This window comes from Mycteria americana, chromosome 2 (assembly GCF_035582795.1).
Source record: "Mycteria americana isolate JAX WOST 10 ecotype Jacksonville Zoo and Gardens chromosome 2, USCA_MyAme_1.0, whole genome shotgun sequence".
NCBI classification, from domain to species: Eukaryota; Metazoa; Chordata; class Aves; order Ciconiiformes; family Ciconiidae; genus Mycteria; species Mycteria americana.
In genome coordinates this window covers 92,079,950-92,107,218 of record NC_134366.1, presented here as the reverse complement: position 1 = coordinate 92,107,218, position 27,269 = coordinate 92,079,950, and the positions used below count along the sequence as shown (strand labels likewise).

The 27,269-nt window shown below is 45.8% G+C and overlaps 1 protein-coding gene across 1 annotated transcript in view; it reads right to left on the bottom strand.

Annotated features, from left to right (window-relative positions):
• The window catches only part of MYO10 (myosin X), a 172,657-nt gene extending 164,465 nt beyond the window's left edge, over positions 1–8,192 (bottom strand). The window contains exon 1 of the mRNA XM_075493997.1: positions 7,861–8,192. Within this exon, the coding sequence (XP_075350112.1) occupies positions 7,861–7,881 (21 nt within the window). The 5' untranslated portion in view covers positions 7,882–8,192. The remainder of the gene's footprint in view (positions 1–7,860) is intronic.
• Positions 8,193–27,269: the final 19,077 nt, after the last annotated feature.

Here is a 27,269-nt window from a genome sequence, read left to right as displayed (position 1 = left end):
GTATTTACATTTATCAGTAAAACAAGCACCGGCGTGACGCGTTAACAGCTGAAACAACTCGGCAGCCTTCCCCAGTCAGTCACTGGTTTGCACTGGGGAACTGTCCGGCCAGTCACAGCACCCACGGAACAACGGCGTGCCGAGCGGCCGCCAGGCACCCCCCGCCACGGCCCCACGCCGGCTCTCCAGCTGAGGACATCAAGAACAAGCATCAACGACGTCTGGACCTACCTGAGGTCACAGTCTTGATCACTGACCTTGCAGAAATGAGTCTAGGGGTGGAAGGTACATTCTCCCCCAACATCCTCCTACTTCTTACATGTATGTTTAGAAATACGAGCAATCTTTACTCATTCCTTCTGTTCTAACCAACCCCTCCCAGTATACTTCTCCAATGTAACGCTCAGATTTTCCATGTAACAAAGCGGTAATTTCTTCTTCAGCATGGATATAGTTTACTGCACAAAGCAGATCTGGAGGATAGTTAATATCAGATCCTATTCTGTATCCAAATTTTGAAAAGTCTTGTCTTTAAAAAAAAAAAAAAAAACAGAGTGTTTGAGCTACTTAATGGACTTCTAACTAAAAGGAAAATCCACTTAACCTTTCTTAATCGGGGGGAGGGGGGGGTGTCCAAAACAAAGTTGCATTACAGTAAATATGACCAATGGATAATGCTCAAATTTCAGACATACATAGGACATCTTAGAAAGCCCTAAATAAGTTTAAAAACAAAAACAAAAAAAACACACCATGCAAAATTTGTACCAATAATACCTGAACAACAGTAATTTGCCTATAACTGTTGCCCCAACAGCTAGCCATCCTCCTTCATGTCTCACTAGTGGTTTAAAATGTCACGTAATGATAAACAACAGGAAGATCAAGAGAAATGAGAACGCCTAAGCCATGACCCTCTCATACAAGCCTGAAGTCATAATCAATCTAGCAAGTTTTGAGGTCACATCCCAAAACTTGTAAAGTAGCCACAATTAGTGACTTAAGGCTGGTAATTCTTTTCTTCCCCCTCAGCAAAACTCTTAATTCGCAGTGACTTTTTACCTCCTGCCCTTCTACCAGAGCTCCACCCAAAACTACGTTCCTGGCTGCAGACCACAGCCGGGGACTGTGATTCACTAAGGAAAAATACTGGCCCTGCAGCCAAAAAGGTTGGGGAGATCAAACTACCCAGAGGACGTGCTTCCCTCCAGAACCGCAGGGAACGACGTGCACGGCGCTGCTGGCCTGCGACAGGCACACGCTCCCCACGCCGGGCGCGCAAGGGATGGACGGAGCTGCTGCTCCCGACCCTCACAGGAGACTGCAGCACCTTCCACTGGGGCCGCATCCACCCGAGAAACACAAAAAGACATTTCTCTAGCTAGAATTTTTTACGTTACATCAATATTCACTCCCCATATTAAAAGGGGAAAAAAAAAAAAAGCAGGCATGCTATTCACTTGCTAGGGGTTAGGTCTAGATTTGTTCTGTGCACTATATAAATACACACACATACACAGCCACACACACATGCACCCACGCATGGAGCCAAGGACCTACCACTTTTCCTTGAGTTATCTTCTAAAGCTAAAAAACAAATTCATGAGACTATATTGGTCTTACCAAGCTGAAGCCCAAGATGGAGCTAAAATCACTACAGAGGAAGCACAACGTGGTACAACGGGCAGCGTAATCATTGATGAGGGGCCCCAAACTTTTCCTTCCCTCTTTTGCAGCACACTGGGGCAACACGGGCGCTGAAAGGTTGCAGGGTTTCTCAGGTTGCTCACGGGACCCGTGCACTAAACTCTCCAGATGACACAGAAAGCTCAAGCTCCCCTTCCTTTCTGCTTCCCTCTCTCACAGAATCACAGAATCATATAGGTTGGAAAAGACCTTTAAGATCATCGAGTCCAACCATAAACCTAACACTGCCAAGACCACCACTACACCATGTCCCTAAGCACCTCATCCAAACGTCCTTTAAATACCTCCAGGGATGGCGACTCAACCACTTCCCTGGGCAGCCTGTTCCAATGCTTGATAACCCTCTCGGTGAAGAAAAATTTCCTAATATCCAGTCTAAACCTCCCCTGGCGCAACTTGAGGCCATTTCCTCTTGTCCTATCACTTGTTACTTGGGAGAAGAGACCGACCCCCACCTCTCTACAACCTCCTTTCAGGTAGTTGTAGAGAGCGATGAGGTCTCCCCTCAGCCTCCTTTTCTCCAGGCTAAACAGTCCCAGCTCCCTCAGCCGCTCCTCATAAGACTTCTGCTCCAGACCCTTCACCAGCTTCGTCTGCCCTTCTCTCTCCTGCAAAGTGGTCCTCTCCTGCCTCCACAGAATCATGGAAAAAATTGTGGAGCATTTCTGATAAAAGCTCATGACACTCGGCTTCAAAAATAAGTTGGGACTGGCCGTGCTTTCAAACACAATTCCCTTTTACTGGGCAGCAGGCTGTGCGACAGCTCCAAAACCAAAAAAGAGCCGGAGAGGTTCAAAACCTTCAGTACCACCCATACACAGGGCTCACCAAATGAAAATACATATAAAGAAGAAAGTCTGGTTAGAGCAAAATAGCTTACACATAAAGTGCTGACACAAATACACAATTAAGGAAAAGACAAAAAAAAAAAGGTAACCATTTCAGTGAGGCGTCACCAGAAGGTAAAAAAAAAGAAAAAGCCAAGACTCAGAAGCAGCCAAGACTTTTGTAATGGTGGGAGTTTCACAGCTCTCCTGTAGCTGGAGTCTGACTGAACATACCTAAAAAACCACGAGCAGACCCTGCACAATGTAGAGCCTCTATTGCTAATTTCAATAGTTATGTGTTTTGCAGTTTTAAGAGAATTCTTGTGTCATTTTACAATATTCGTGGTGCCAGCAGGGCTGCTAGGCTCCAGCCCAGCGACGACGACTATGCTTCAGTTGCACAAATCTATGTTATGAAAGGCACATGTGAAGTACGTGTAGTAGGCTGTTATGATGACGTGCTACCAACGAGCTGAACGCGATTTCCTAACTTACAGAAACAAACCTACAAACACTTTCTTTTCTTTTCTTTTCAACTCAGTAAGGTAGTCCTGAGTCTCCCTTGAAACGTTTTCCACTCAAAACATAATGCTCTCTAATTAACTTAAAAATAACTGTTGACGAAACAACCATTAGCTTTTAAAAAACCTAAATACAAGAAGTAGTCACAGCTCAGAAACTTTGGAAAACGCAGCCAACGTCAACAGCCAAAAGAGGCACCGTTCCTTCTTGGCATGACTTGGGCACTCAGAAGTCCTCCAGAAATGTAACCTTTATGCCATCACTTATGGGATGATGGTTTTGCCCCACCAGTCTGAAATGCAGTTTTGCTGGTGTAAGCTACATCAACATCACAAGCTGGAGCATAAAAACCCATACTTGTGCTACCAGCAAAACACTTTTAACATAAAACGTGAGACCTTCAAGATTGTCCTAAATGTGTAAGCTATGCTGCGAAGCACAGCTGGAACCCATGCGTATCGATGCCGAAATTTATTAGCATCACTAGATTTTCACTTTAAGAGCAGAAACTTGGCAGTGCCAAGGTCATCTGGTTGCAGGGGATGCCAAACCTCTCAAAGGTCTCCATGAATGACTCTGTACTGGGAGGCAGTGATCTTCCAAATGCCACAGCATGGGAACATCAAGGAAAAGTTTGCTCGAGCTGCATCCGAAGTAAGAGCTTCCAGGCTTGGCAGATACCACCTCTGACAGCCCCCTGAAGCTAAGTTCAAAGCTTCAGAATTAATTTTTGCCCCATAGCCTTCCCACAGAGGGAGGTTCAACACTTGCTCCTTCAGGACACGCGCTGGGAGCCCTGCCTTAAAATAGGGTACACAAGCAAATATGTTCAACTGTGGAAAGCAGAAATGAAGGAAACCATTCTGAACTCGAGGCACCAGCAGTACTGCTATAAATAAAAGCATGCTGGACACAGAGTACCTGCTGTGCCCCACAGGAGGCTACCCCGCAGTTCCCAACAAACCTCTATGCAATGCAAGAGAAACACCAGTAGGACCTCTATGATGATGATCATGCTTTTAGTACCCTCTCCTTCAACACTACCTACCCAGACACGCTAGACAGAAGGCAGGAGACAGAGTTGTTCTTCCTCCTTCTCTTCCAGTTGTGGAAATTAGAGGTGGAAAAAACCCAATCCTTTATCTTTTAAACTTAGCAGCAACTAAATGCAGTCAATCCCTCAGCCACCACTATGCAGCCTGTGCTGCAAGCTCCCCAGGAGCTGAGCACCGGCTTGGAGGGCAGGTTCGGACAAGATGACCTCCAGAGGTCCCCCCCAACCTCAACCACCCTCTGACCTCAGCCGGGCCAGCAACTGCCACACTTCTCCTGTGACAAGGACAGTGACCATGGTTCAGTGCAACACACTGTATATAATGGGCAAAGTGACTTCCCACATAAGACAAGGAAAATGAACTTGACTTCTGCATCCACTTCCCCTGCTGCCCTTGTAAGCGCTGCTTGGGAACTTCAGATGCTGAAGAGGCAGTTTGAGCTTCCCTCTCCTGCCTTTTATGCGCCAAATTTCCTTGTGTTCCTTCTCATCTTGAGATGACTCTTCTCCTTCCTTCATGGCATACATCCCCTTTTAGCAGGGATGGATTCTCAATGGAAAAAAGAAGTCTGACCCCAGCTACCACAAGAAGACTGCTCCCTTGTGACCACCCTAGCTGTTGGTAAGACATACGGGAACAATTTTTTCAGGCTGTTTTGAGCAACACAACCAAATGGCTCTATTGCACACATCCATATTTTTAATTCTGAGTATGGAGCTCTAGGATTCCTACAGGTTTTAACACTTTATATATGAAAATATGACTATGTAAATATACTGAAGAAGTCACGATTCCACCACCGACCTTCCTTCAAACACCAAAACGTAGCACAGATCAATCAACAGCCTGAAATAGTTTTAAAAAGTCTTGGAAAACACTTCCCCTCTGTATTTCAAATGCAACTTTGTAATTACTTTAATATCTTCCAGCAATAAAAGTATTTTGGGGAGTAAGTTCCAGGGCCGACTCCTCTAGCCTAACTCTTTACTCAGAGCAATTTTTTTTAATTGGCTGAGTTAGAAAACTGGGACGGGGTGGAAATCGAGGCTCCTCTGGAGACAGGTACAACCACTTGTCATCCTAGAAGAATAAAAGCTAAGAACACTGAGAAACAGTAAAGGAAGGAAACTGGGCAGCAAGATGGAGAAGTCAAAAAGCTGTTAAGTCTCGGACGACGGCAGCGTCAGCTGATCAGCAGGAGCTGGGCGTTATCCCACATCACGTTTAACACGGCAAGTCCCAACAGGAGTGCCTCCTCTGCAACGCGCGCCTTCCTGCACCCCGCCAGTATCTTACCCAGTCGCCTCGTTTTGTTCCAGTGAGCATCGTTCTATACTGAAAGCAGGGTACAATCAGCATCTAGCTATGGAAAAACGGGAGAAATAGTAATGCAGGGTTTGGTTTTTTTTTTTCAACTAAAACACCTTTTAGTTGTACAACATTTTTCTGCAACAGCCAGATTGAAGACGCTCCTGCCTCCAGCGCAGTGAAGAGGGGCTTCCTGGTAACACTGAGGAACGACCCCTGTGAAGTGCCAGCATATACCCTTCTCACCTACCAGCTTTTCTCCCAAAATATAATTCTATCAGCGGACTTACATCGCTGACAACGAGAGCAGAGCAGACCAGGCTTTTTACCTGTGCCTTTCATCCAGCTTCCTCTTTCTTCCACACATTACAACTTATTTTAACGAGAACAATAATTCTCTCAGATAAGTCAGCAAATATTTTCACAAAGAGCAGCTGCAGGATGTCTGCCTCACACAAATTAAATTACCCTGCTAGTGGCTCAATAATCCAGTGCCTTCAACAGACGTTCTTCTGTGGCAGCTGGGTCAGGCCCCGTGCATTTCTGCTATTGTGCCTTACGCTCCCTATATGCAATTTACATACGCTCCGGTGTGAGGAAACTGTTTATACTTACGGGTGGGACTTTGGATGCAGATTAAAGTCAAGGTGCTGTATTTACTGATCTTTTAAACTATTATCGACATGTTGAAAGGGAGTAAGAGTTCTTAAGAAAGATCAAAGTCTGCATGCAGCAACCACAAATTAACATAAATACATGCTGAAATACTAACACAGACTGGCAAAATTTACTTGCTTTTTCCCCGGGGCAAGTAATTTTGGCTAATAGGAGAGTCAAAACCATTAACTCTCTTCTTCACCTTTATGTAGGGCACGCTACTGTACTTTGTGTCAGAGCAAATGACTCTTCAGATTAATTTTGCAAGGCTATGCTAATACTACCATATTGCTCATGGCTTGCAAGCTTTTGAAAGGAAAGGGCTACATCCTCTACAGGGGGGGCGGGGAAGCAGTGTTACTACTTAACTCAGACTTTTTGAAAGTTAATCCTGTGTTTCTTCCTTCTTATTGCACTTGACAGAACTTTTGTTGTCTGACAAATGAAAAGCTAACAAGCAATAAGGTGTATGACCTTTTTTTATGTGGCTAATTATTATTCCAGTAAACAGATCACCGATTTTTCTAGCCTGAGCATCAACAGCAGCACCCAGAACACGAGGGAAGTTATTTCATGAGGGCAAAGGATGGTTTTGCAGCTTAATCACAGTCCTATAAAACAGATGCCTGGCCTGCATTTACAACCCTGACAGTGCAACTGCTTCAGCAAGGGGTGCGATTAAAGCAATCCTGCAGTCAGCCACCAGAAGTCACAACCCCGATGCCAGCCTTGCCAGCAATCTACAAGCACAACACACGCACAGAAGTCGCTGCATTAATACCGGACACCTTACGTTCATAAGGCTGTATCGACACTGGGCGGGCTGAACCGATTCGGTAAAATATTGTTGTATAAAATTCAGCTAACTTAGAGCAGAAAAGGACCCAAGTTTTGATTTTTGGCCCATACTCTGAGTAAGTGGCAGAGCACCTTTGATTTGGTTTCCTCACCCGACGCGATGAAGTTGTCAAGATCCACAAGATAATGGTAAAGCTCAAACCACTTTCAAGGCTTAAGCCTCATTACTCTGCATTTTGTATCGGAAGGTTTTGTCTATATTTACTAGCAGGCACTTAATAAACAGACCTTAAAAAAAGACTGCCTAACAACAGCCCAGCTTCCGAAACCTCCATCATTTGAAGCCTCATATGCCCACACAAGGTGGAAAAAGTACCCTACCCGGGTTCCATGCAGGGAACCCCTGAGGAGGAAGCTCCCCACTCCCCCCCCCCCGAGACACGGTTTCAGAGGCTGCCACGCCGCCGGCAGCAGGGCCGGGGCAGGAGGGCGGGCAGGGACCCGCACCAGCCCCGCCGCAGCCCAGGCAGCCTGCTTCCCGCGGGGGGCCCAGCCGCCGGGACCGCCCCGGGAGGTGCCGCCGGTGGGCGCGGGCGGCGGCAGCGGGGGCTCGGGTGGCGGCAGCGGGCAAAGCCGCGGCACCGGCGCCTCCAGCCCCGGCCCGCTCCAACGAGCCCCAGTGAGCGCCGAGCGGCAGCCCTCCGCTTCAGCTCGGCGGCCCCGCGTTCCGCCCCCGCTCACAGCCAAAACCGCTGATAATTTGGGGGGGGGGGGGGGGGAGCGCCGGTCTCCCCCGCCCGGCGCGAAGCCCCGGCCCCCGAGGGGCTGCTCCTGCAAACCCCCGGCGAGCCGAGGTGCTCGGGGACGCCCACACGACACTTTTCGGGAGCCCCGTGCCACTCTGCTGCCGGCTCCTGCTCCACAAAGCGAGCCCACGCTGGAGGAGGAGGAAGGGGGGGAGGAAGGTCCCGCCGGCCCGCGCTCACCTCCGCCAAGAAGTTGTCCATGGTGGCCCCTGGGCCCGCCCGCGGGTGCGCAGCGCCGGGCCCCAGCCGCGCACCATGTGCCGCTGCCGCCCGGCCCGGCCCGGCTCGGCTCGGCTCGGCCCCACCGAGCCGCCTCAGCCGCCGCGCCGCTCCATCGCGCCCCAGCGCCGGCACCAGCCCGCAGCCTTTGTCCGCCCGCCCGCCCCCTCAGAGCCGCTCGCCCGGGCGGTCCCGGCAGCGCATAGCCGCCGCTGGGAGCCGGGGGAGGGGGCAAGGAGGAGGAGGAAGACGGCTCCCGCTGCCGCACGCTCCTGCCCGGGGCCGCCCCGTCCCGTCCCGGCGGGGCAGGGGCAGAGGCGGAGCCGGGGCCGCACCGCTCCCAGCGCCGCGCTCAGCCGCGCCCCCGCCCCGCCCCGCCCCGGCCGGAGCGCGTGCAGCGACCCCCGGAGCGGCCCCGCTCCCCTCCCGCCGCTGCCCCCCCCGCCCCCCCCGGAGCGGCGCCCGCGGGGGCCCCGGGGGCCGCGTTTCGGTCCGGCCGCTGCGCTGGGCCGGGCCGGGGCGGCTGCTCGGGGCGCGGGAGCCCGCGTCCAAGCGCGGAGTCGAGCGAGCGCGGGCGGTGGAGGGGAGCGGGAGGCTGGAGGGTGCGCGCCGCGGCCTCGGTTTGCCACACAAAGCCGTGCAAAGCACCGCCATCCAGCCCAAGTTACTGCCGAAGTTAAATGGCTTCTGAAGAATATATACCTGCAGGCTTCCCTTGCTCACAACGAGCGCTTTAAGTTTGTGGCAAATTTGTGTACGGGCTCTTGTCAGCCGTCCCCGTGTCCCTTTAGTAAGCACACGCTGCAACAGCCATTACTTGGCACTGAGAGAACACCGGGGATGAAGACACCCTTCGGGCCACCTCCTAGGGATGCACGGGGCTCCGTTCAGCAGCTCACTCTATAGCTTTTTCAGTCCTTTACGCATAAAGTGTTCATTTTTTTTTTAAACAGTTCTCGTTCATCATCTTACACTCTCGCCCTATGGTAAGTAACAGCACAAGAAACACGGTAACGAGAATCAAGCCTTGCAGATATATTTTATTAAAGCGGGCCTATTTCATTCACATTACAGGAAAAATTGTACTACAAAATAAGTTACAGCCTTAAAGGAAGTGAATGCAGTATTCAGTCTCTTGTTTGCAGGCAGAATCCTAACATTGCTCTGGGACCTTTGGTGTGTGAGTAGTGATAGGAGAGACCAGCCCTTGATACCAGAAATAATCACCAAGTGTGCGACTCTCATTTTTTTAAGGTGTCGCAGGAGCTAACGTGTAGAGCACAACAAGCACCAAGCACGTGTAGAGCACTGGCACTAAAAAAGCCAGTTTAAGAATACGTATACTACACAAGGAAAAACATTCTTTCATTTTTGTGTCCAAAAAAAAAAAATTTGAATAAAGAAGAGAGCAGGTAAAATAGGTTTGGCTTTGAGATATGTCCAAAATGGGGTTCTGCTGGTCTTGGAGGTTCACATGGTGGTATCCAGGCAAACTGCTGTGCCATCAAGGTTAGAGCTGGGACGAACCAGCACAAGAGGGACTTTCTGTCGAATGGGTACCTGCTAGAGCCTGCGTGGGGGCTGTGGCTGCCCACGCCGCCAGACAGAAAGAAGGTGGGGGGAAGCCTTTAAGAAGGTGGCAACTGCCTCGGACATGGTCATCTTCTATAGATCAGCAGCTCCCCCAGCTCTCCTTGCCATGGCCAGCCACAACGGCTCCTGGCAGCAAAAGCAGAAACGCTCCGCACCTTGTTTGTAGCTCAGCATAGAGTCCCCCGGGCAGCACCCCTGCTGCAGCTTGCCAAGCCCAGCCGTGAGACATCCCGCAGGACACCCTGCACACCCTGGGGTCACTTCTCTTGCCAGCCCACCCCCAGTCTCTACACCCAGGTATATGGTTCATACCCTCCTACGGTTGCTTTGAAACTCAAGGTTTGCCCAGGATTTCACCTGAATCCGCCTGTCTACACAGTACCAACCGGCAGCGAAGTTAGCCTAAATAGTTATTCCACCGTAGATTATATGGTATAAGTCCCAATGTCGAAGCTCTGTAACTCTATTCCAAACTACCACGCTTCCAAAGTTACTCCAGGGGAATCGTTTTTTTCCACAATCACTGTGCCAGAAAGCTTCCCCACTCAGACAAGCCCTAATTTGGGGAGGGCTGAGTCAGATCAGGGGTATTTATTAAGTTATTTTCACTTCTGATTGAGTACTTTGTTTGACACCATGCTATTGGAATGTAACGCACGTGTCTGGCTACTGCATTGCACGTACTCAGGTCTATGAAGCACAACAACGTAGGAATTCATGAAAACTTTGAATCTGTCATCCAATAAAAGCTGCCTGTATTTTTTTAAATGAGTATTTCAGTAAATTACTAGAAACCGCTACCAATAGAATAGAACCAGATTTATGCAGCCTAAAAATATATCACAGAAAGAATAAGTATTCTCTTGTGGCATGGATGTATTGCAAAAGACTGTAAAACTCTTAAGACTTTTCTTAGGATTTAGAACAACTGCAAAGAAGCAAGACCAGGAGGGGTCTAGGAAGAGGGATTTGGGGAGCAGAGGGGAAGGGAAGAGCAGCTTGTACGGTCACTCCAACAAACTTCGTCCTTTTCTCCTTCTTCGTCTTCTTGTGTCAGTCCCGCTCACAGTTTGTAAGGGCTAGCATCTGTGTTTCATAGGAAAGGGGGTTTGAAACACAGCGTTTCCTTTTCCCGCTCTGAAAATGACCCCAAACTGGTTTCTTACTCATTCTATGCAATTGTTTTGGAATTTGGAAAACCCCACGGATACGCTGTACAAAGCTCCATACATCTATGAACATCTGGGGACTTGGCCAGTTCTGCACAGCTCCAATTTTCTTTTAATCGGTAGAAATTCCTTCACTGATTGTGTGCCTAAGGTAAATTACTTCCTTTTGAAGCTGCTCACATGCATGCCGGCTCAGTTTTCAGCCCGGGCAAAGACCAGCAACGGACCGAAGGCTCAGCTCCACCTCCCTGATGAGACACCTCCTCGCTGGCCATAAAGGTCTTCCCACCGTGTGCGGGTGGTCGGTGGTGAGGTGGCTGGCCAGCGGGCCCCTTTCCCCCAGCCTCTCTCTTGCTCCATGCAGTACAGCTTCGGTGTTTGCTAGGTTGGCTTTACTCTCAGCTGGTCTGTTAGACACTTTTAATATTCCTCACTTAAATTCACTGCATTGCATGGGTCAGGTCACATCTTCACCCAGCTTTTCTGACCTTTCCTCCCTCTACCAGTAGTTGCTGAAGTCCGTATTTGACCAAAATGTCCAACAAAGGACAGACATCTCTTCCTTCCTCAGCTCCGAAGTAGTATCTTAGCAGCTGCAACTTTCATAAGACCCTGGACTTAGGGTCTTCATAAGACCCTGGTCTCAGGGGAGACCTTATTGCTCTCTACAACTACCTGAAAGGAGGTTGTAGAGAGGTGGGGGTCGGTCTCTTCTCCCAAGTAACAAGTGATAGGACGAGAGGAAACGGCCTCAAGTTGCGCCAGGGGAGGTTTAGACTGGATATAAGGAAATTTTACTTCAGTGAAAGGGTTGTCCAGCATTGGAACAGGGTGCCCAGGGAAGTGGTTGAGTCGCCATCCCTGGAGGTATTTAAAGGACGTTTGGATGAGGTGCTTAGGGACATGGTGTAGTGGTGGTCTTGGTAGTGTTAGGTTTACGGTTGGACTCGATGATCTTAAAGGTCTTTTCCAACCTATCTGATTCTGTGATTCTGTGACTTTTAAAACAGATTTCAACCACTCCTGTCTCTATCAACGACTGGAAATCTCCCACAGCATGCAGCTCTCTCCATTTCTGCTCTGGAGGCAAAAGCAACTTAGTGACTGAAGCCCAGTAATCTATAAATCATATATTTCACCCGAGCCATGTTTCTTCACAGGGAATTTCCACAGACCAAATTTGTAGGACCTTTTTTTAAAGATTTATTGCACCTGCATTTATCACAAAGTTCATAGACGTGATTGCATCTCAACGAACCATTAACTCATTCAGTACCTCAAGCACGCTTGGTGAAATTCTAGGTGTCCATTTTTCAAAGTAACTTTTCCCCCCATTCTCACTTACCAAAACTGTCAGGGCATGGCGGGGGCTGGTGGCTCCCCAGGGCTGGGAGCGTCGGGGAGTCCCCAGGGTGGGTGATGGCAGAGCCGGGCAGCCAGGGCCCATCCCACCGCCCCAGCCAGGAGCCGGGCAGCCGGGGGGCACCAGGCCATGGGCAGGGCGGGGGGAGCCCTGGGGGGGTGGGCAGGGACAGTCAGGGCTTGCGGTGCCCTCGGGGCCACGACAGTAACTGTGTTTGAGACCAAACAGGTTGTTCTGCTGCAAGTCCCATGTCTTTACTGTGTCTAACTGTCCATGATGATGGTTTCTGTGCATTTCACAAATCCTGCTCCCTGTTCAATAAGCAAACACTCGTTCGATTGCCCCAACCTCAATACAAAATTGGGGGGGGGGGCATCTTTATGCTAAAAAGCTTTATATTCTATGATTTTTAAAAAAGGCTGATGAGTTTTCATTACATGCATGTGATGCTTTGTTCTTGCCTGTCTCGCCTTATTTTTATAGTTGCCATTTTTCTACAGTGGTATCATTGAACTGAGATGATTTTAGTTTTTGCATGCCTGACAGGTTTATTGCACAAAAGCTTTCCCTCTGCATCACCCTCTGGAGGAGTTTTCCTTTCCTTACCGACTGCACTGAAGTAGGTTATCTGCCTTACCCCATGGCGCTGCTACCCCTTCTGTCAGACCTGCGGATTGTTTTCAGTCGAGAATTAAATGATATATTCAGTTAATTCAATCTTATTAATTAAAAGGAGCCTAAATTAAAGTTTTCTTCTCACCAAAATGAGGCAGCGTGTTTCTTTACTCCCAGCTCAAGGCCCCATTTCATCCAGTGCTATCGCCAAAATGTGCTTTCAGATTTTTCCCCTTGGGGTCTTGGTCCATGGCATACTTCATATTCAGAATGGCTTTGCATACAGTCTGCATTTCTGGTAAGAATTCCTGTTTCTTTAAACTTACTCCAGAAGAGGAGTTTAACCACTACTTGTGTTTGTTCTCCGGGGCTGCTGTTGCACTCATGAGCTCCAGTCAGGTTTCAGCTAACTAACTTCTGGTCCACAAGATGTTTGGCATTGACATTGTCCAACAAAATCTCAGAGTTCAAGCACAAGGCATTATTGGAGCAGCAAGTATTTCTGTAGCGGGTGACAGTGTACAGGCAGACTGCTAGCACAGACCACAGTTTGCTGCCACGCAACTTTTGAAGGTACAATGAAAGAAAAGATTGCTCCAGCCAAAATTGTGCAGAGAAAAAACCCCAGATTCCTCACGTTCTTGTCCATTGTAACTCCTGTGCAAGCATGTGCTCGGGTTTCAAAGCCAGTTCCAGGTCCTGGTCCTAGCTTTCAAAATAATTAACAGATTATCTTCAAGTGAATACCCAACAACCAGCTGGGCAGCCGCCTTCTTCTTCTGAATCCTGCCTGTAGTAAGCCAGCTCTCCCCGTGCCCTGTACCAGGAGCCAAGTGCCTGACTAACAGTTGTGAACCCTGTGAGATGCGAGGTACTTTAGCATTAGCTCCTGTTGTGCTGAACTACGTCTTGCCAGGATGAACCTAGCCCTTAAGCATGACAAGCCATGGATCAAATGAATTATTCATGCTCACATATGAACTTCAGTTATTAACCTCTAGGAGTAATAAATAAACAAAAAGTGAAGAGCTGGCAGATTTTTGTAACAGCTTCATTTATAGCTACTGTAACATAAAGTCATTTCAACATTTTCTTTTTATGTAAACAAACTCCCAATAGGAATGAAGAAAAAAAGCTGGGAGACATTTTCTTGGCTTCTTCAGCCTCCCTCTCTTTTCTGGATCCCAACAGCTTCTTCCATCACTTTGACCTCTTTACACCCTAATTCCCCTGATAGTAGTTTCAGTCCAAGTACTTTTATGGAGTCCTGGATGAGAAAAAAATAACAACCGTAGAAGTCCCACGCAACAAGTACAGACACCATGGATGTGATACCTTCTGTGCTGCTGGGCTGACCACATATCCAAAACAGCAGGGCCGTTCCTTGTTTGGGATGTACAAATCCAAAACTGTTGTCATGGAGCTGGATTTCCATATTACGGTGCATTTAGCCCTATCAGCCTGGCGTTTGGCAAAGGGCATTACGTATGTGTTGCTATACTCAGTGTCTGACCAGAACCTCTACCTGGGAGATTCTGAGTTTTATTTTCCACATAACAAAGTGGCCTCTATTACAAGATTTCAAAATACGATTTCACAGACTCCAACTTTTTTCCCAATGACATAGAGCCACCTCTTGATTTAACAGCCGGCAGCACACATATGAAGACGGACAGCTTTCCAACTCCCCATATTTTTACTTATTTCCTGAATTCTACTCAGCCCCCAGGCATTGCCTTTGCAGAACCTTGCTCTCCCTTGCTTATCATCCTTAGGCTGCCTCTTCACGTAGAAGGAAGCGACCTGCTTCCTTCCTGGCCCTTCAGGCAGCATCACTGCTCGTGGTGGCAGGTCATTCCCTACGTGCGGCTTCTGTCACCCTTGGCTGTCTGAGCCTCCTTGACCCTTCATCTCATTTGGGATCGCTGTTGCATTTCTTCTTCACCAGCACCTCTTAATCCAGCTCTTCTTCTCTTACAATCTTACTCGCAACCTATTCATTTTATTTCTGTTTATCAGCTTGGAATATAGTGTTTAGAAAAGATACCAACAGAGAAAGCTGTGTTGTACAAGTGCGTTGGTTTATCACATAAAGACATCTGCTGGAAGAAAAACAGAGGAGTGACAGACAAAAGCTATCAAAAAGCTTAGAATCAGTTAAGGGACAAAGACAGTGGGGAAGCATAAGAAAAAGCATGAAAAGAAATTAAAGCTTTTCTCATCTTCTTCCGAATCAGGTTGTGAATATATTTTCCTTGTCTTCACCCAGGAAGCCTGTTTACAGACACGTGTTTAAAGGCAAGTTACCGTTGCAAGCCCTGCAGTCACAGTTTATGCACACGTTCATTTATCAGGTACTCAGACCTGTGCAAAACACTGCTACCCCTCTCTGAAGGGTACCACCCCAGCGCAGAGCCCAGCGGGGGAACCTGCGAGGGCACCTTTTGCTGCCGCGGTGCCGCGTAAGCCGGGCTAGTTCAGAACACTTCCCCTAGCAATTTAAACTAGGTCATCCTCGTTTCTACTGAGGCAAACAAGGAACACCCACACTTTCCTTGCCACTGGCAGTGCTATGGAAGGAAAAATCTTCAGTAAAAGGGCAGCAAACCCCAGCGAGGGCCAGTCATATCTTAAGCCACTGCAGCTGTTCAGTCAGCAAATATTAAATCAAAGGCTGCCTTCTCATTTGTGGTGTCGGGCCAGTTTAAACAATGTCCACGCTCTATCCCCACCATTTATCACTCTGTCAGCTGTAGTACGTGCAAAGGGTAAGCCTGCTTTAGCACTGTAGCTTGGCACCTTAGAAGTGAGTTTCCAGGTCTCTCCCACTTCTCATGCTTCGGTTCACGTTGGGGAGCAGTCCCAGAGCACGCAAACTGCATACCTTCTGTAGGAAATTAAGCTACAAGATACGCTCCAGAAATGCTCTTACCAGCTAAAGGGTGTTCAGGGCACTGGGTCAGATTAGAGCTAGTCTGAAATACAGCCTCCTGACATGCGCTTAGGATGGACAATTGGTCCCGAGCATGGTGTTTCACTCTATGCATACGCTCCTTTTCCCTGCACTATTTGCTTGTGTAGCGTAGCTGTTATGTCTCCATGGGTCAGTGCAGCAAATGGGATGGGGGAACTGGTCCAAACTTTTTCTTTTGGTTTGAGTTCTGGTTTTGTTTTGGTTTCTTAAAAGAGCCTTGACCGAAAAAAGTTTTGATCCTGACTAATTCTCCAGACAAGGGTGTTCTCCATTGCTGCTAGCATTTATTCCTCTTACCAGATCACAGCTTCAAAGAGCCAGGAGGAACAATCTTCATGGTACCTTGTGCTTCAGGGAAGGTTTATGCCTTTCAGATATTTAGACTTTATCAGCCTGGGATATAATTAATACTGTCTGTCAGTGCTCTTCTATTAGAAGTTTCTTTTCATGCATCTGCCATGGTAAAGAAATAGACTTCCCCCTTGCCCCTAGATTCCTTCCTGCGTCTGAAATCAAGGAATCCCATCACAGCACAGGAGAGCAAAGTATTCATTTCAAAGCAGACAGTATTTCCCACAAACTCTGGGAGGGCTTAAATGACAACCAAAAAGTCTTAGTGAGACGCTCAGAATGCTGCGAATCTACCATTATAGAGGAGGATGTTCTTAAGAAGTGTGTTAAAAACTGCATTTAATAATGCAAAAATGAAATTTGGGCATTGCATCCTTTCATAATCACATTTACAACTTAACAAATCTTGCCTGAAATCCTCTCAAAACCTTCCCTGGTATTGCACTGATGCGATACGTTCAATTTGGTAGCTTAAATTTTTGCCCAAATACACTTGTTTTGCTTTAATATCTTATTCATGTGTAATTTTAGGATGTGTTTAGGTCTTGGTTGAACTATAACTTTATAGGTGTGCTTATTTACTGAATACATTCAAGTGAATAAACATGCGATTTCTTTGCTACAAACAAAAGCAAAGTTCCTGGCTTACATCAGCTTGTTGTCCCAGAATAGAATCAAAAGCTCCTGAGGTAGTTTATGTCCCTATTTAGAAATAGGAAAACCTTTGTTTTGTGTACACAGATACTAAGCACTTGAGCTTGAGATGGTAGAGGAAGCTGGGGAAGTTAGCAAGCCCAGTGCTAGCTACATTCTTGGCATGCAGTCTGCCTGTAGCAGTATTTGGTGTTTGGGTTTTCTTGCAACATATGACAATTAGTAGATTGGAAAGACATGGTAGTGATGTTTAGTTCCAGGCTTGTTAAAGGATATATGAGACGATATCTTCTATTTCCCTTGATTCTTATCCCAACTGCTCTACCATATACCATTCCCCTAACACCCATAAAACTGTAGCAATGCTCATTCTTTTCTTATTCAATGAATTACAGGATTTGCACAGGATGCAGCAGCAAACTGTAAACAGAAAATAAAGTAGAGAACAATTCTATAAATACAGTTGTTAACATTTGAGTAACAAACACGGTAGCAAAACAGGTATTTTTCAATAACATGACAGTAGTGAGCCCTCTAATTCCACCGGGCTTTCAAAGGGAAACTGGGAAATAACTTGCATTTGGATCTTTGCAAATTCTTTCTCAAAACAATTAACACCTGTGGGGATGCGTCCAAGCAAGTGCACTACCAGAACCTCATGCCTTTTCTGCCCAGCTGCTGCAAATAAGTAGAATTCCAGATACACTGGAATATAGTGACTAGTCATCCCTATTTTCTCTTTTTTTTTTTTTCCCTAACTACTTCAGAATTCCACAACTGGAAAGACTTTTTCTGTGTTTGTGGGCAGAAGTTTGAATACAACAGTGTGGTATACGTGGGTTTTGCCCTTCAGTTATTTTGTCAGTGAATTTTTCCGTTAGAAAACTACTGAATCTTTCCAAGAGATTTTTACTCAAAATATTCCAAAGCCTTCTACAAACCCTGCAACACAGCTAATCCCTCCTTCTGCATCTAGCACAAATTCTCCTCCAAGTTTAAAAACTTCAAAAGCAAGTGGAAACCTCTTCAGAGAGGAAGCAAAGACCAATGTATTCGTGTGAAAATCCCAGCAGAATCAAGTTAGATGGAGGGAAATCGTCCAAAGTGAAATCTGGCAGAATGGCCAGCTGACATCTGGAGGGTGAGCAGAATAGCGGTATTCCTCCTAGTCACAGTTATCAGAGTAAAAACTGCAGGAAATCAAGCGCTTGCTCTGTGCACAGGTAAAGCACTGCAGCCGCTGTTCGTCTACTGAACAGTAAATCTGGCAGCATGGCTCTGCCTTGGCTGAGAAAGGCAATTTCTAAAGTCTTTTCATAGAAGCATGGAGTCATTTGGGTTGGAAAAGACCTTTAAGATCATCAAGTCCACCTGTTTTCTAGACTAAATTTCTTGGTGACAACAAATCTGAAGGATATTTTGTCCTGACTAAAAATAAAAATGCCTGGTTGAATTCAGAGCAGCCTTTGCTGCTGACCGACCTAAATAAACTTTACTAGCTGGAAGGAACAAGTAGCTCAGCTTTATAGGTTCATATTTAGTGAATCAACTTTTGTCTAGCAGTAATGGGAGAAGGTTTCCTCTTATCTTCAGAAAAATAGGTGAATCCTTTCTCGGGAAAAAGCTAACATAAAAAAGTAAACATCAAAAGATGAAGCTGAGTGTTGTCAAGAACAAAATGTGTGCTAAATTAGGATTGTGTGTTTTGTCTTTCCTGTTATTAATGGCATCCTCAGAGGATACTGACTCACTCGATGACTGGAGTGCTTGTGGCTTGGGACCCATCCTGAACCAATAATCCTGGAACCAGGGAAGATCTTTCCTTTTCTTTATATAAGGAAGCTTCCAGACCCAGTCACCATTTGTTGCAACACCAAGAAACACGGGCAGCGAAGGGCTCGAGCGAGGACTCTCTAAATGGGACCAAGTTACCATCTCCTGAGGTTATCCAGCTACCGGCAAGATTTTCTAACAGGGGACAGGCAGCCTTCAAGTACTCTTCCCTTCACACCCAGTCAGACCAAGGATTGATTTTGCAAGTCGTCACTTCTCCCTGTCCCTGTAAGCAGGGATTAGTCAGCCATGGGCACAGACTGACCTCACCTGTGGTCCGAGGAGCAGAGCTGAGGAGCCAGGCAGGGTGCTTTGTTTGCAGCCATCTAGCCTGCCTTCTCCCTATATTCTCCCTCTGACGTCAATCCCTGTCACTTCTCTTTGCACGATGCTGACACACTTGCAGTTGTTTTTCTTTTGTTCCCAGGAAGCGATAGATGAAAGGGCTGCACATCTCAGGCTGAGCGCTGTGTTTACACTTGGGCGTTTTAGCTTGATTAGAAATTCCACTCTTCCTATTACTCCGGTGGCCGGATTACTGCTGTGGGAAGCACCTGCCTTTAGGGAAAGGAGATAAATAATTCAAACCTTGTACTGAAAGTCACCTTCTTCTACCACCATGCTTGGTGTTTACTGGGACCTTCTAGCAGTCAGAGTCATTGCAACATCTCCGCTGTGTGACGCTGGCAGTGCCGAAATGGGGTAGCATTTGTAAGGCCTCTTCTGCCTTCATGCTGCACTGAGTACGTGGCACGTAGGAAACGGACCTTCCCGACGGTGAGACGATAAAGGGCTCTCCTTGTCAGAGTACTTCAGTCAGAACTGTCATTTTATGTTTTCCCAATACTCGGCCTGACCTCAGCAAGATAGCGATCCAGCTTTAAAAGCATAACTAATCCTACAGAAAAAGTATGTATTTTTAATTTTACGTATGGCTGTGTAGCAACATTTAGTCATTCTTAATAGTCTAAGTGATTTTAAAAGGACCCAAGCTGAAGAAACTCAAACCAAAATGGTTTCCATATTTAGATGTAAAATGTTAATTGTTTGAAAAGTCTGAGCAGGGTTCTGTTGAGCAAATTAGTTATGTGTGGAGTGAAAAGATGCCCTCAAGATGCTCACAAGCTAGGAACCTGGTCAAGCACTCCTAGGGTTTTCTTCTCATTCCTCACATGTTCACCTCTGCCTGTTTGTTGCTGTTGCTAATAGGTACCTTCAGTCTCCAAGTTTTTGCCATGTGAGCGGGCTTTTGGAACTGCCTGGAGCCCTTGCCAAGGCAGGGAGTCCTGTGGGTATGCAACAGCTGGCAGTGCTGGTTCGCAGACTCACACTTCACACTACACATCTGGCTTGGCATGATGTCTCAGCTGCATGAAGACGAGTTTATGCTTAAGTCTTCGCTGAACTGCATCGAGTGACAGTAATCTTGCCTAAGGCGGCCGTTAAAACACCTAACTACTGTTTAGCAATAAAACCCAGGAACCTGAAGTGATGTGTGAGCAATTTAAAATGTTAGTTTTCAAATCCTTCCTGTTTTAAACGTTTACAGTAGATAACAACATTTATGAAATCCACCCAATGCTATTTTTATCTAATTGGAAGTTACTCCCGCAGTCTTCCCAGAAATGTGCTGGGATGTACAGCTGTGTAACGGAGAGACAAATTCTCCTCAGACAGTTGGACTGCACTCCGAACAGCGATGCAGTGGGAAAGTAGCTCCAACTTCAGCCGAGAAACTGCTGGTCAAGCCTCAATCTGCAACTGCTCATTAGTACACTCTGCTTCATGGGCACGGAAAAGCCGTAAATCCTTCACTTCTGGCTAAGCCATGCCCATCCTCTGTGCTGCAGCTTGGAGAGCCCCTGAAAAGGGAGGCTTTGTGCTGCCCTCCTGGTGCTGTGGGTATGCTGGTGTTCTCCTGCACCTCTCTGAGCTCTGAGAGCTGCTCCCTCGCCTGTGCAACGTGACAGTGCAGTGTCACTGCAAGGCGCGGCGCTCTGCTGGCACGGCACGGGAGGGGGTTGGTCTGTAAGAGCATAAATTTGTCATGAGGCTTCCCAGTTCATACATATCAAGAGTGTTTTGTAGTTAGGAGGTCTCTACTGCTTTAAAATTCTCACTCAGAATGGGTTTCTTTTTTGTTTTGAGGGAATGGGAGATTTTGTTTCCTGAGTGACCTTAAATTACCCAGACTATACAATGGATGGCATGATCAGGACACTCACAGTGACCACTTCTTCCTCTGTAGTCCTCCCACAGCATCTTTTGTCCAAACTACATCAGATCCATTCATGAGGTTTTCTTCTTCCAGTCTTACACTACTCCTAAAAAATTCACAAAGGCAGAATTGATATTCCAAAAAATAATGCCAGCAGGAAACAGAATGGAGACTGAAGCATTCTCATCTTGAGAAACAGGCCAACAAAGAGAATATTGTCTTCATTTTGTAAAAGTTTATTGTCAAATTGCTTTGACCTCAGCGTTAGACTTATCTATATGTTGCTCTGTAGCAAAATTCGAAATGCTGACAGAACGGCATCAGTGCTCACAATACAGTAATCTCATGACATCTTTTGCAGTTGGTCTTTATGCTCACCATGATAAAACAGCAGCCAGAAGGGGCACATTATGTCTAATTACCCTGACTGAAAGTTGGACATTGTGCAGTGGAGAAATACAAATCAGCAAACGGTTTCTTGACTCAACTGCTGGCAGTATTCAGCTTTTGAGATCTTTCAAAATAAAGTATTTATGAAACTTTTTCACTTAACAAGGTGCAATCCAGCTTCTAAATATAATCCAGTCTTGATAGTAGCACACAAGTACACATTTAGCTTGTGAAGCAGCTGGTATTTTTTGAGAGAGCTGTGCTTTGTCAGGTCATCACAGCCTACAGGGATGGTAATGAGAGTGAGGTCTGCAGACATGGATAGGTCATCCAAGTAGTGATAGTCAAACAACATCAGATTTTTAAAGTCTGTAAGTACAGACTTCATATAAAATCAGCAAATGGTCTCTGTTTCTACTAAAGTAGGGTGAAATGAAGAAAACACTGCCAATAAGGAAATTCTGAAACAGGTCTTAAACATTCACATCTTAAAACTGGTGCCACCATACTTATATCTAATGACTCGGAGTCCAAATAATTCTGAAGGTAAACTATGTTTTAAAAGATCTCTCAAAATCAATAGCTTTAGGTACTTTAGTTACACAGCGATGGAAAATGTGCACTGCAGAGCTGCTTCCTGGGCTGAAGCTTATGCAGTGACAATGGGGGAACCGGTCTCTGAATACAACTTTTTATGATCATCTAATTTTACTTAAACAGAAAAGTGATGATGTACAATGCGGACCTAGTTTTCTTTCACTTACACTTTTTTCCCCTGATGATAAGTCCATTCAGTTAAAGAAGTCATAAAAATAAAAAACCAGAAACAAACAGGATTAAATTTATTAAAGATCAAAACTGAGATTGGGAGAAATACCACCGTATGGAAAAGCTACAAGATGAACCTCATATAAAATTCTGTGGTAGTTCATAATGTTGCAACATATCTAATGACAATGTCCTGGGGGACAGGGCAGAATGAACATAGGTCTTTACATAGGACAGCATGACAGATAAGCTATCAGATTTTCATTACAGAGCAGAGTTTTTTTCATTTCTGAGAATGGCCCTACCTGGAGCCTCTGGCAGAAAGCACCAGGGGAGGCTCGAGGTTGACCCCTAGGGTTTTGGAATCGGGGATACAGAGGATCCGAGGCCCGCTTATACTCTAACTGAAAAAGAGATCTTGGCAGCATGTGAAGGGGTTTGAGCTGCTTCGGAAGCGGTTAGTGCTGATGCACAGCTCCTTCTGGCACCCCGGCTGCCGGTGCTGGGCTGGATGTTCACAGGGAGGGTCCCCTCTACACATCATGCACCTGATGCTACGTGGAGTAAGTGGGCTGCACTGATCACACAACGGGCTTGAATAGGAAACCCCAATCACCCAGGAGTCTTGGAATTGATTATGAACTGGCCAGAAGGCAAAGATTTCAGGAGTGCCAGAGGAGGAGGTGACGCATGCTGAGGAGGTCCCATGTTGGGCGCCAAAAAAACTGTCGAGGTTTAACCCCAGCCAGCAGCTCAGCCCCACCCAGCCGCTTGCTCACTCCCCCCCGGTGGGATGGGGCAGAGAATCAGAAGGGTAAAAGTGAGAAAACTCGTGGCTTGAGATAAAGACAGTTTAATGGGGAAAGCAAAAGCCGCGCACACAAGCAAAGCAAAACAAGGAATTCGCTCACTACTTCCCATGGGCAGGCAGGTGTTCAGCCATCCCCAGGAAAGCAGGGCTCCATCACGCGTAACGGTTACTTGGGAAGACAAACGCCATCACTCCGAATGTCCCCTCTTCCTTCTTCTTCCCCAGCTGTATATGCTGAGCATGACGCCATATGGTATGGGATATCCCTTTGGTCAGCTGGGGTCAGCTGTCCCAGCCGTGTCCCCTCCCAGCTCCTTGTGCACCCCCAGCCTACTCGCTGGTGGGGTGGGGTGAGGAGCAGAAAAGGCCTTGACTCTGTGTAAGCACTGCTCAGCAGTAATGAAAACATCTCTGTGTTGTCAACACTGTTTCCAGCACAAATCCAGAACATAGCCCCATACTAGCTACTGTGAAGAAAATTAACTCTATCCCAGCCAAAACCAGCACACCAGGGAAGATGACAAGAGCTACAGCGAACAAGATGTTATTGATTTGGCTCAGGGACAATGAAATACCCACTGACCCATTCCCAGAACAGTTATTTGCTGCTTTTGCTTATTGCTAGATGACAGCTAGCATGACAGATGTCCTTTATGTTTGTTATATATAAATATCCTAGTTAGTTGGAATCCATACATTTGTGATGCTTCAGAGTCTCATGATGCACAGACGAGATGCAACGATCTGATGCAATGAGATGCACAGGTGTAGATCTGCAAAAAAAATTAAAGACTCTCTTGTTTAGCACAGAATAATCTTAATAAATGATACTCACCATCAAAGGAATATACTGGACATCTATGTTTACCTGTGCATCTAACATCTAAATACAAGTTTTCATCTTCCCCATATATTATGAAAATTAATGGATGCCAGTATCTTGTCCAATTATAAACTCTGTCAAGATTTTTATTTTAAATTTTGAACAGTGCTCTTATAGTTTATGGTATCATTGAAAGCCCTTGACAGATTTACATTACGCATGAATTACAACCAGCTGTGAATTACAGGGCTGCAGTTGTATCAAAAGATTCAGGTAATGTCATAAACCACAGGAGAGAAGCCTGGTTCACTAAAATCCTAATGGAATTGCAGATCTGTAACTTCCACCTTACTTGCAATTTTATAGACAAGCTCCATGTGAGGAAATATGGATACATTTATACCTCCTTGCCCAGATTCCCTTCTCTCAACTCATCCTGCTTCATCCTTGTCTCCTTTTTGCGACTCCTCACATCCCTTCATACTGGGCCATAGTGCTTTGAGTGGTAACTATAATCACTTGCTCAGCTGCAATTTTAAGGCTCACGCATCATAATTTCTGTCTATTCTATTTGACATGGTTGGAACTGCCCCCTGCAGAAAAGTCAGCAAAAGCAAACGTGGGACAATTAATGATATACACAAGTTTCCAGGCTAGTGAACAGGCTTAACCCGTCAGTGAAAGTGATGTGCTGACCTCCTGGGTGGAGAAATGGTGCGTCCTGGGTGTGGTACAACCCCTCTCCTGGTATTTATTTATATTGATGCAGATTCCCAGGAGGCGCTGGCAGTCTGTCCTGCCTTGGTTACCACAGCCCCATATATTATGGATTTCCACCTTCTTTAAAGGAGGAGGCAAGCCAGGTCATTAGTAAATTTAGCCCTTTTGATGATCCACTTTGCATTTTCCTACCCAGTTTGAACTGCATGGCACGGTACAGAAGGGAATTTTTTCTTCTCAGCAAGGATATATCAGAGTAAGTCTGGCAGGGTGCCTGCATTTTGACTGTGACATTCTCATCCAGCCCGTCCATGACTCTATGACCTGTGCCTGACAACTACAGACACGTGGTTCCTTCCGTTTCTAACATGGAAATAAAAGATATTTAATATACTACTTTTTCCTGTAGAGTCAGGGGACCTGGAAGCCAAGAGAAAAGACCAGTTACATGTCAGCAGCCAGCACTCCGGTAGGTGTAGCCCAGGGCCAGCGAGTCACCAGGGCTCCAGGACTCCCACTGCTGGCCAGGGAAACGGTTTCAGAGCACAACGCCCTCCGCACGTCTTGTCAGCGTGACTCGGTTGTATCACTTAATGCCCTCCTTCACTTTAATGAAATGTCAACAAATAAAATGATACAGTTTACATAGTTTACACTTGGATGAGCTACACCTCAGCTTGTCTTCCCCAGTTCTCACAATTTAAGATTTTTGTAGCTTTCTGAAAATGTGGCCGATCATGCCATATTGAAAAAGTTAAGTAAATCTAATAGCTAGCAAGGGTTAAATAAATCTAATAGCTAGCAGTGAAACCCTGGAATCCAGAGCTGCAAAAAGCCAGGACTTGCAGAATTTGGCACTTGAAAACAGATTGTACAGGTGCAGAAATATGACAGCTGTGTACGATCATAGCCAAGGAGCAAATTAAAATTGCTCTTGAAATTCCCTTGCAATTAGTGCAGGGACACTGCACATCATCAAAGTCTGTGCTCACAAGTCCAGGATTTCACGAAGTGAAATGAATGCTCATGACACTAGCTATGTTTTGGTATGATTAGCAGTAATTAAACAGTGGGGGGAGTCTCTGCAGACCAGAAAACCTCGGACCCCATTTTGAAGTCTGATATGGAGAAGCATTTTAAAGAATGTGGAGACCACCATTTTAAGGTGGAAGCCACATCTGCCTGATTTGCTATTTTAACCTTTCATTGAAAGCACTTATTGAGACTGTAAATGTCCGCTAAACAGTTTGTTGGACATACCACCTTTGCCCAAGTGGATTAGCAAAACTCAGATAATTTCCTGGTACTGATACTGTACCTTTTTCACCACCAGCTTAACTGCAGGTGATTCTTTTAGGAGAAAGAACACAAACTGGCATGAGAGAATAACCTAACTTCAGAGAATTATTTCCTCTGGAATGTAGTTGGTCAGAGGAATATTAATCAATACAAAAGGCCATATTAATTTTCAATCTTTGATTTTTCAGAGTAAACGTACATTCGGTATTTAAGCACATGAACAGTCCCATTTATGTCAATGGAAAATTTCACAAAAATGAATCATGGTCCAATTTATGTTGAGCCTTTACAACAATGCCGAAAAGAGTGGGTTTTTTTGAAGATTTGGGTTTTTTGAAAGGATGTCCTTGATGTATCATATACAAAACCTAGATTATCTTATTGTTAAAATAACCAACTAAAGTCAAATCATAAAATGCAATAATAAAGCTCCTACCAAGATGGTTGTGTGCTATATTTACTTTATTTTTTCTTTAATATAACAATAATCCTATTTCTCCAAGAGAAGAAATTGGGGAGAAAACTGTGAAACTGTATCTATCAAAAAGCATCGTACACCAGCATATACAAGGCAAACCCGCACCCCTCTGAGTGGCCACTGTATCAGGACAGAGTCTTAAACATAAATCATGGTAATATTTTTTAATGTGCATGTTGGAAAAAATTTGTCAGCCTCTGTCAGCCTTCTTCCCACATACCACCTTCTATTTCAAGCATTGCAAAGATGTCTAAAATATATATGAATAACAACCATGATCTTCAGGTCATAAACATTTGGAATGAAAGATAATTAAGCTGATCATTGTGTGCAGTTCACAATACTGTTATAATCTTAAGTTTTCTATGACACTGCAGAGATTTATGCCCATGCTTAATGTCATACATTGTTCATAATATCATCTACAACATGTCAACTTGAGCATAATGCATGGATTTTTATCAGGATCAGAGACATACCGTGCTTTTTGAACTGCCTAACCCTAACACTGCGTCCGCATCACCAGAATGAAGTATGCCTGTGGGATGTGGGATGTGGAGATCTGAATTCTGCAGGTGAGTTTGCCAATGATTTTCCTCTTGACCTTGGGCAGCTCACTAAGAAGGTCTACTGGCACACTGCCAGACATACTTGACTCCCACGGGACTTAGTAAGATGTGTGGGAGGATTAGGCCTTCAATGCGGTGTCCCTGCATCCATTTACATAGTTGGTTCCTCAAAGGAATGATTATCTTGTTTGCAAAGGTGTCCCTGACAAATGTTTAAGACCTGAAATTTTAGCTGATATTCTTTCCTTCAACTCAACCTAAGCAAAGAAAGACAGAGAAAAACAATGTCCTTCACTGACAGGCCCTAATCTTTTATTGAATCTTCTTGGTAGACCAAGCTGCCCAAAGCAGCTGCTCTCCACAGCACGGGCTCCTCATCCATGGTGAGAACAGCTGGGAAACTATTGCATGAAAAAAAGAAGGGGGAGAATTATCTTTGGGACCTGAGGGAAGACCTTTTACTTTAGGACATAGTTCTGTTTGCAAAATTTTAAAGGCCTGAAGCTTACATACATACAGATGCCATATCAAAATGAACAAACAAGGACTCTGCAGAGCGAAGCACGGAGCGGACAGGAAATTCCTTAAGGTAACCCAGGCAACCTTAATTTTCTCCATTTGTGCAGTCTTTAATTTTGTCATCACACGGTAACGACTCTCCTTCAGCAGACTTTGCTGCCAGATGTTTATAGCAGCACCAGCAACCACCAGGTTTAAGGTATCTAGGCAATCTGTGCTGGAA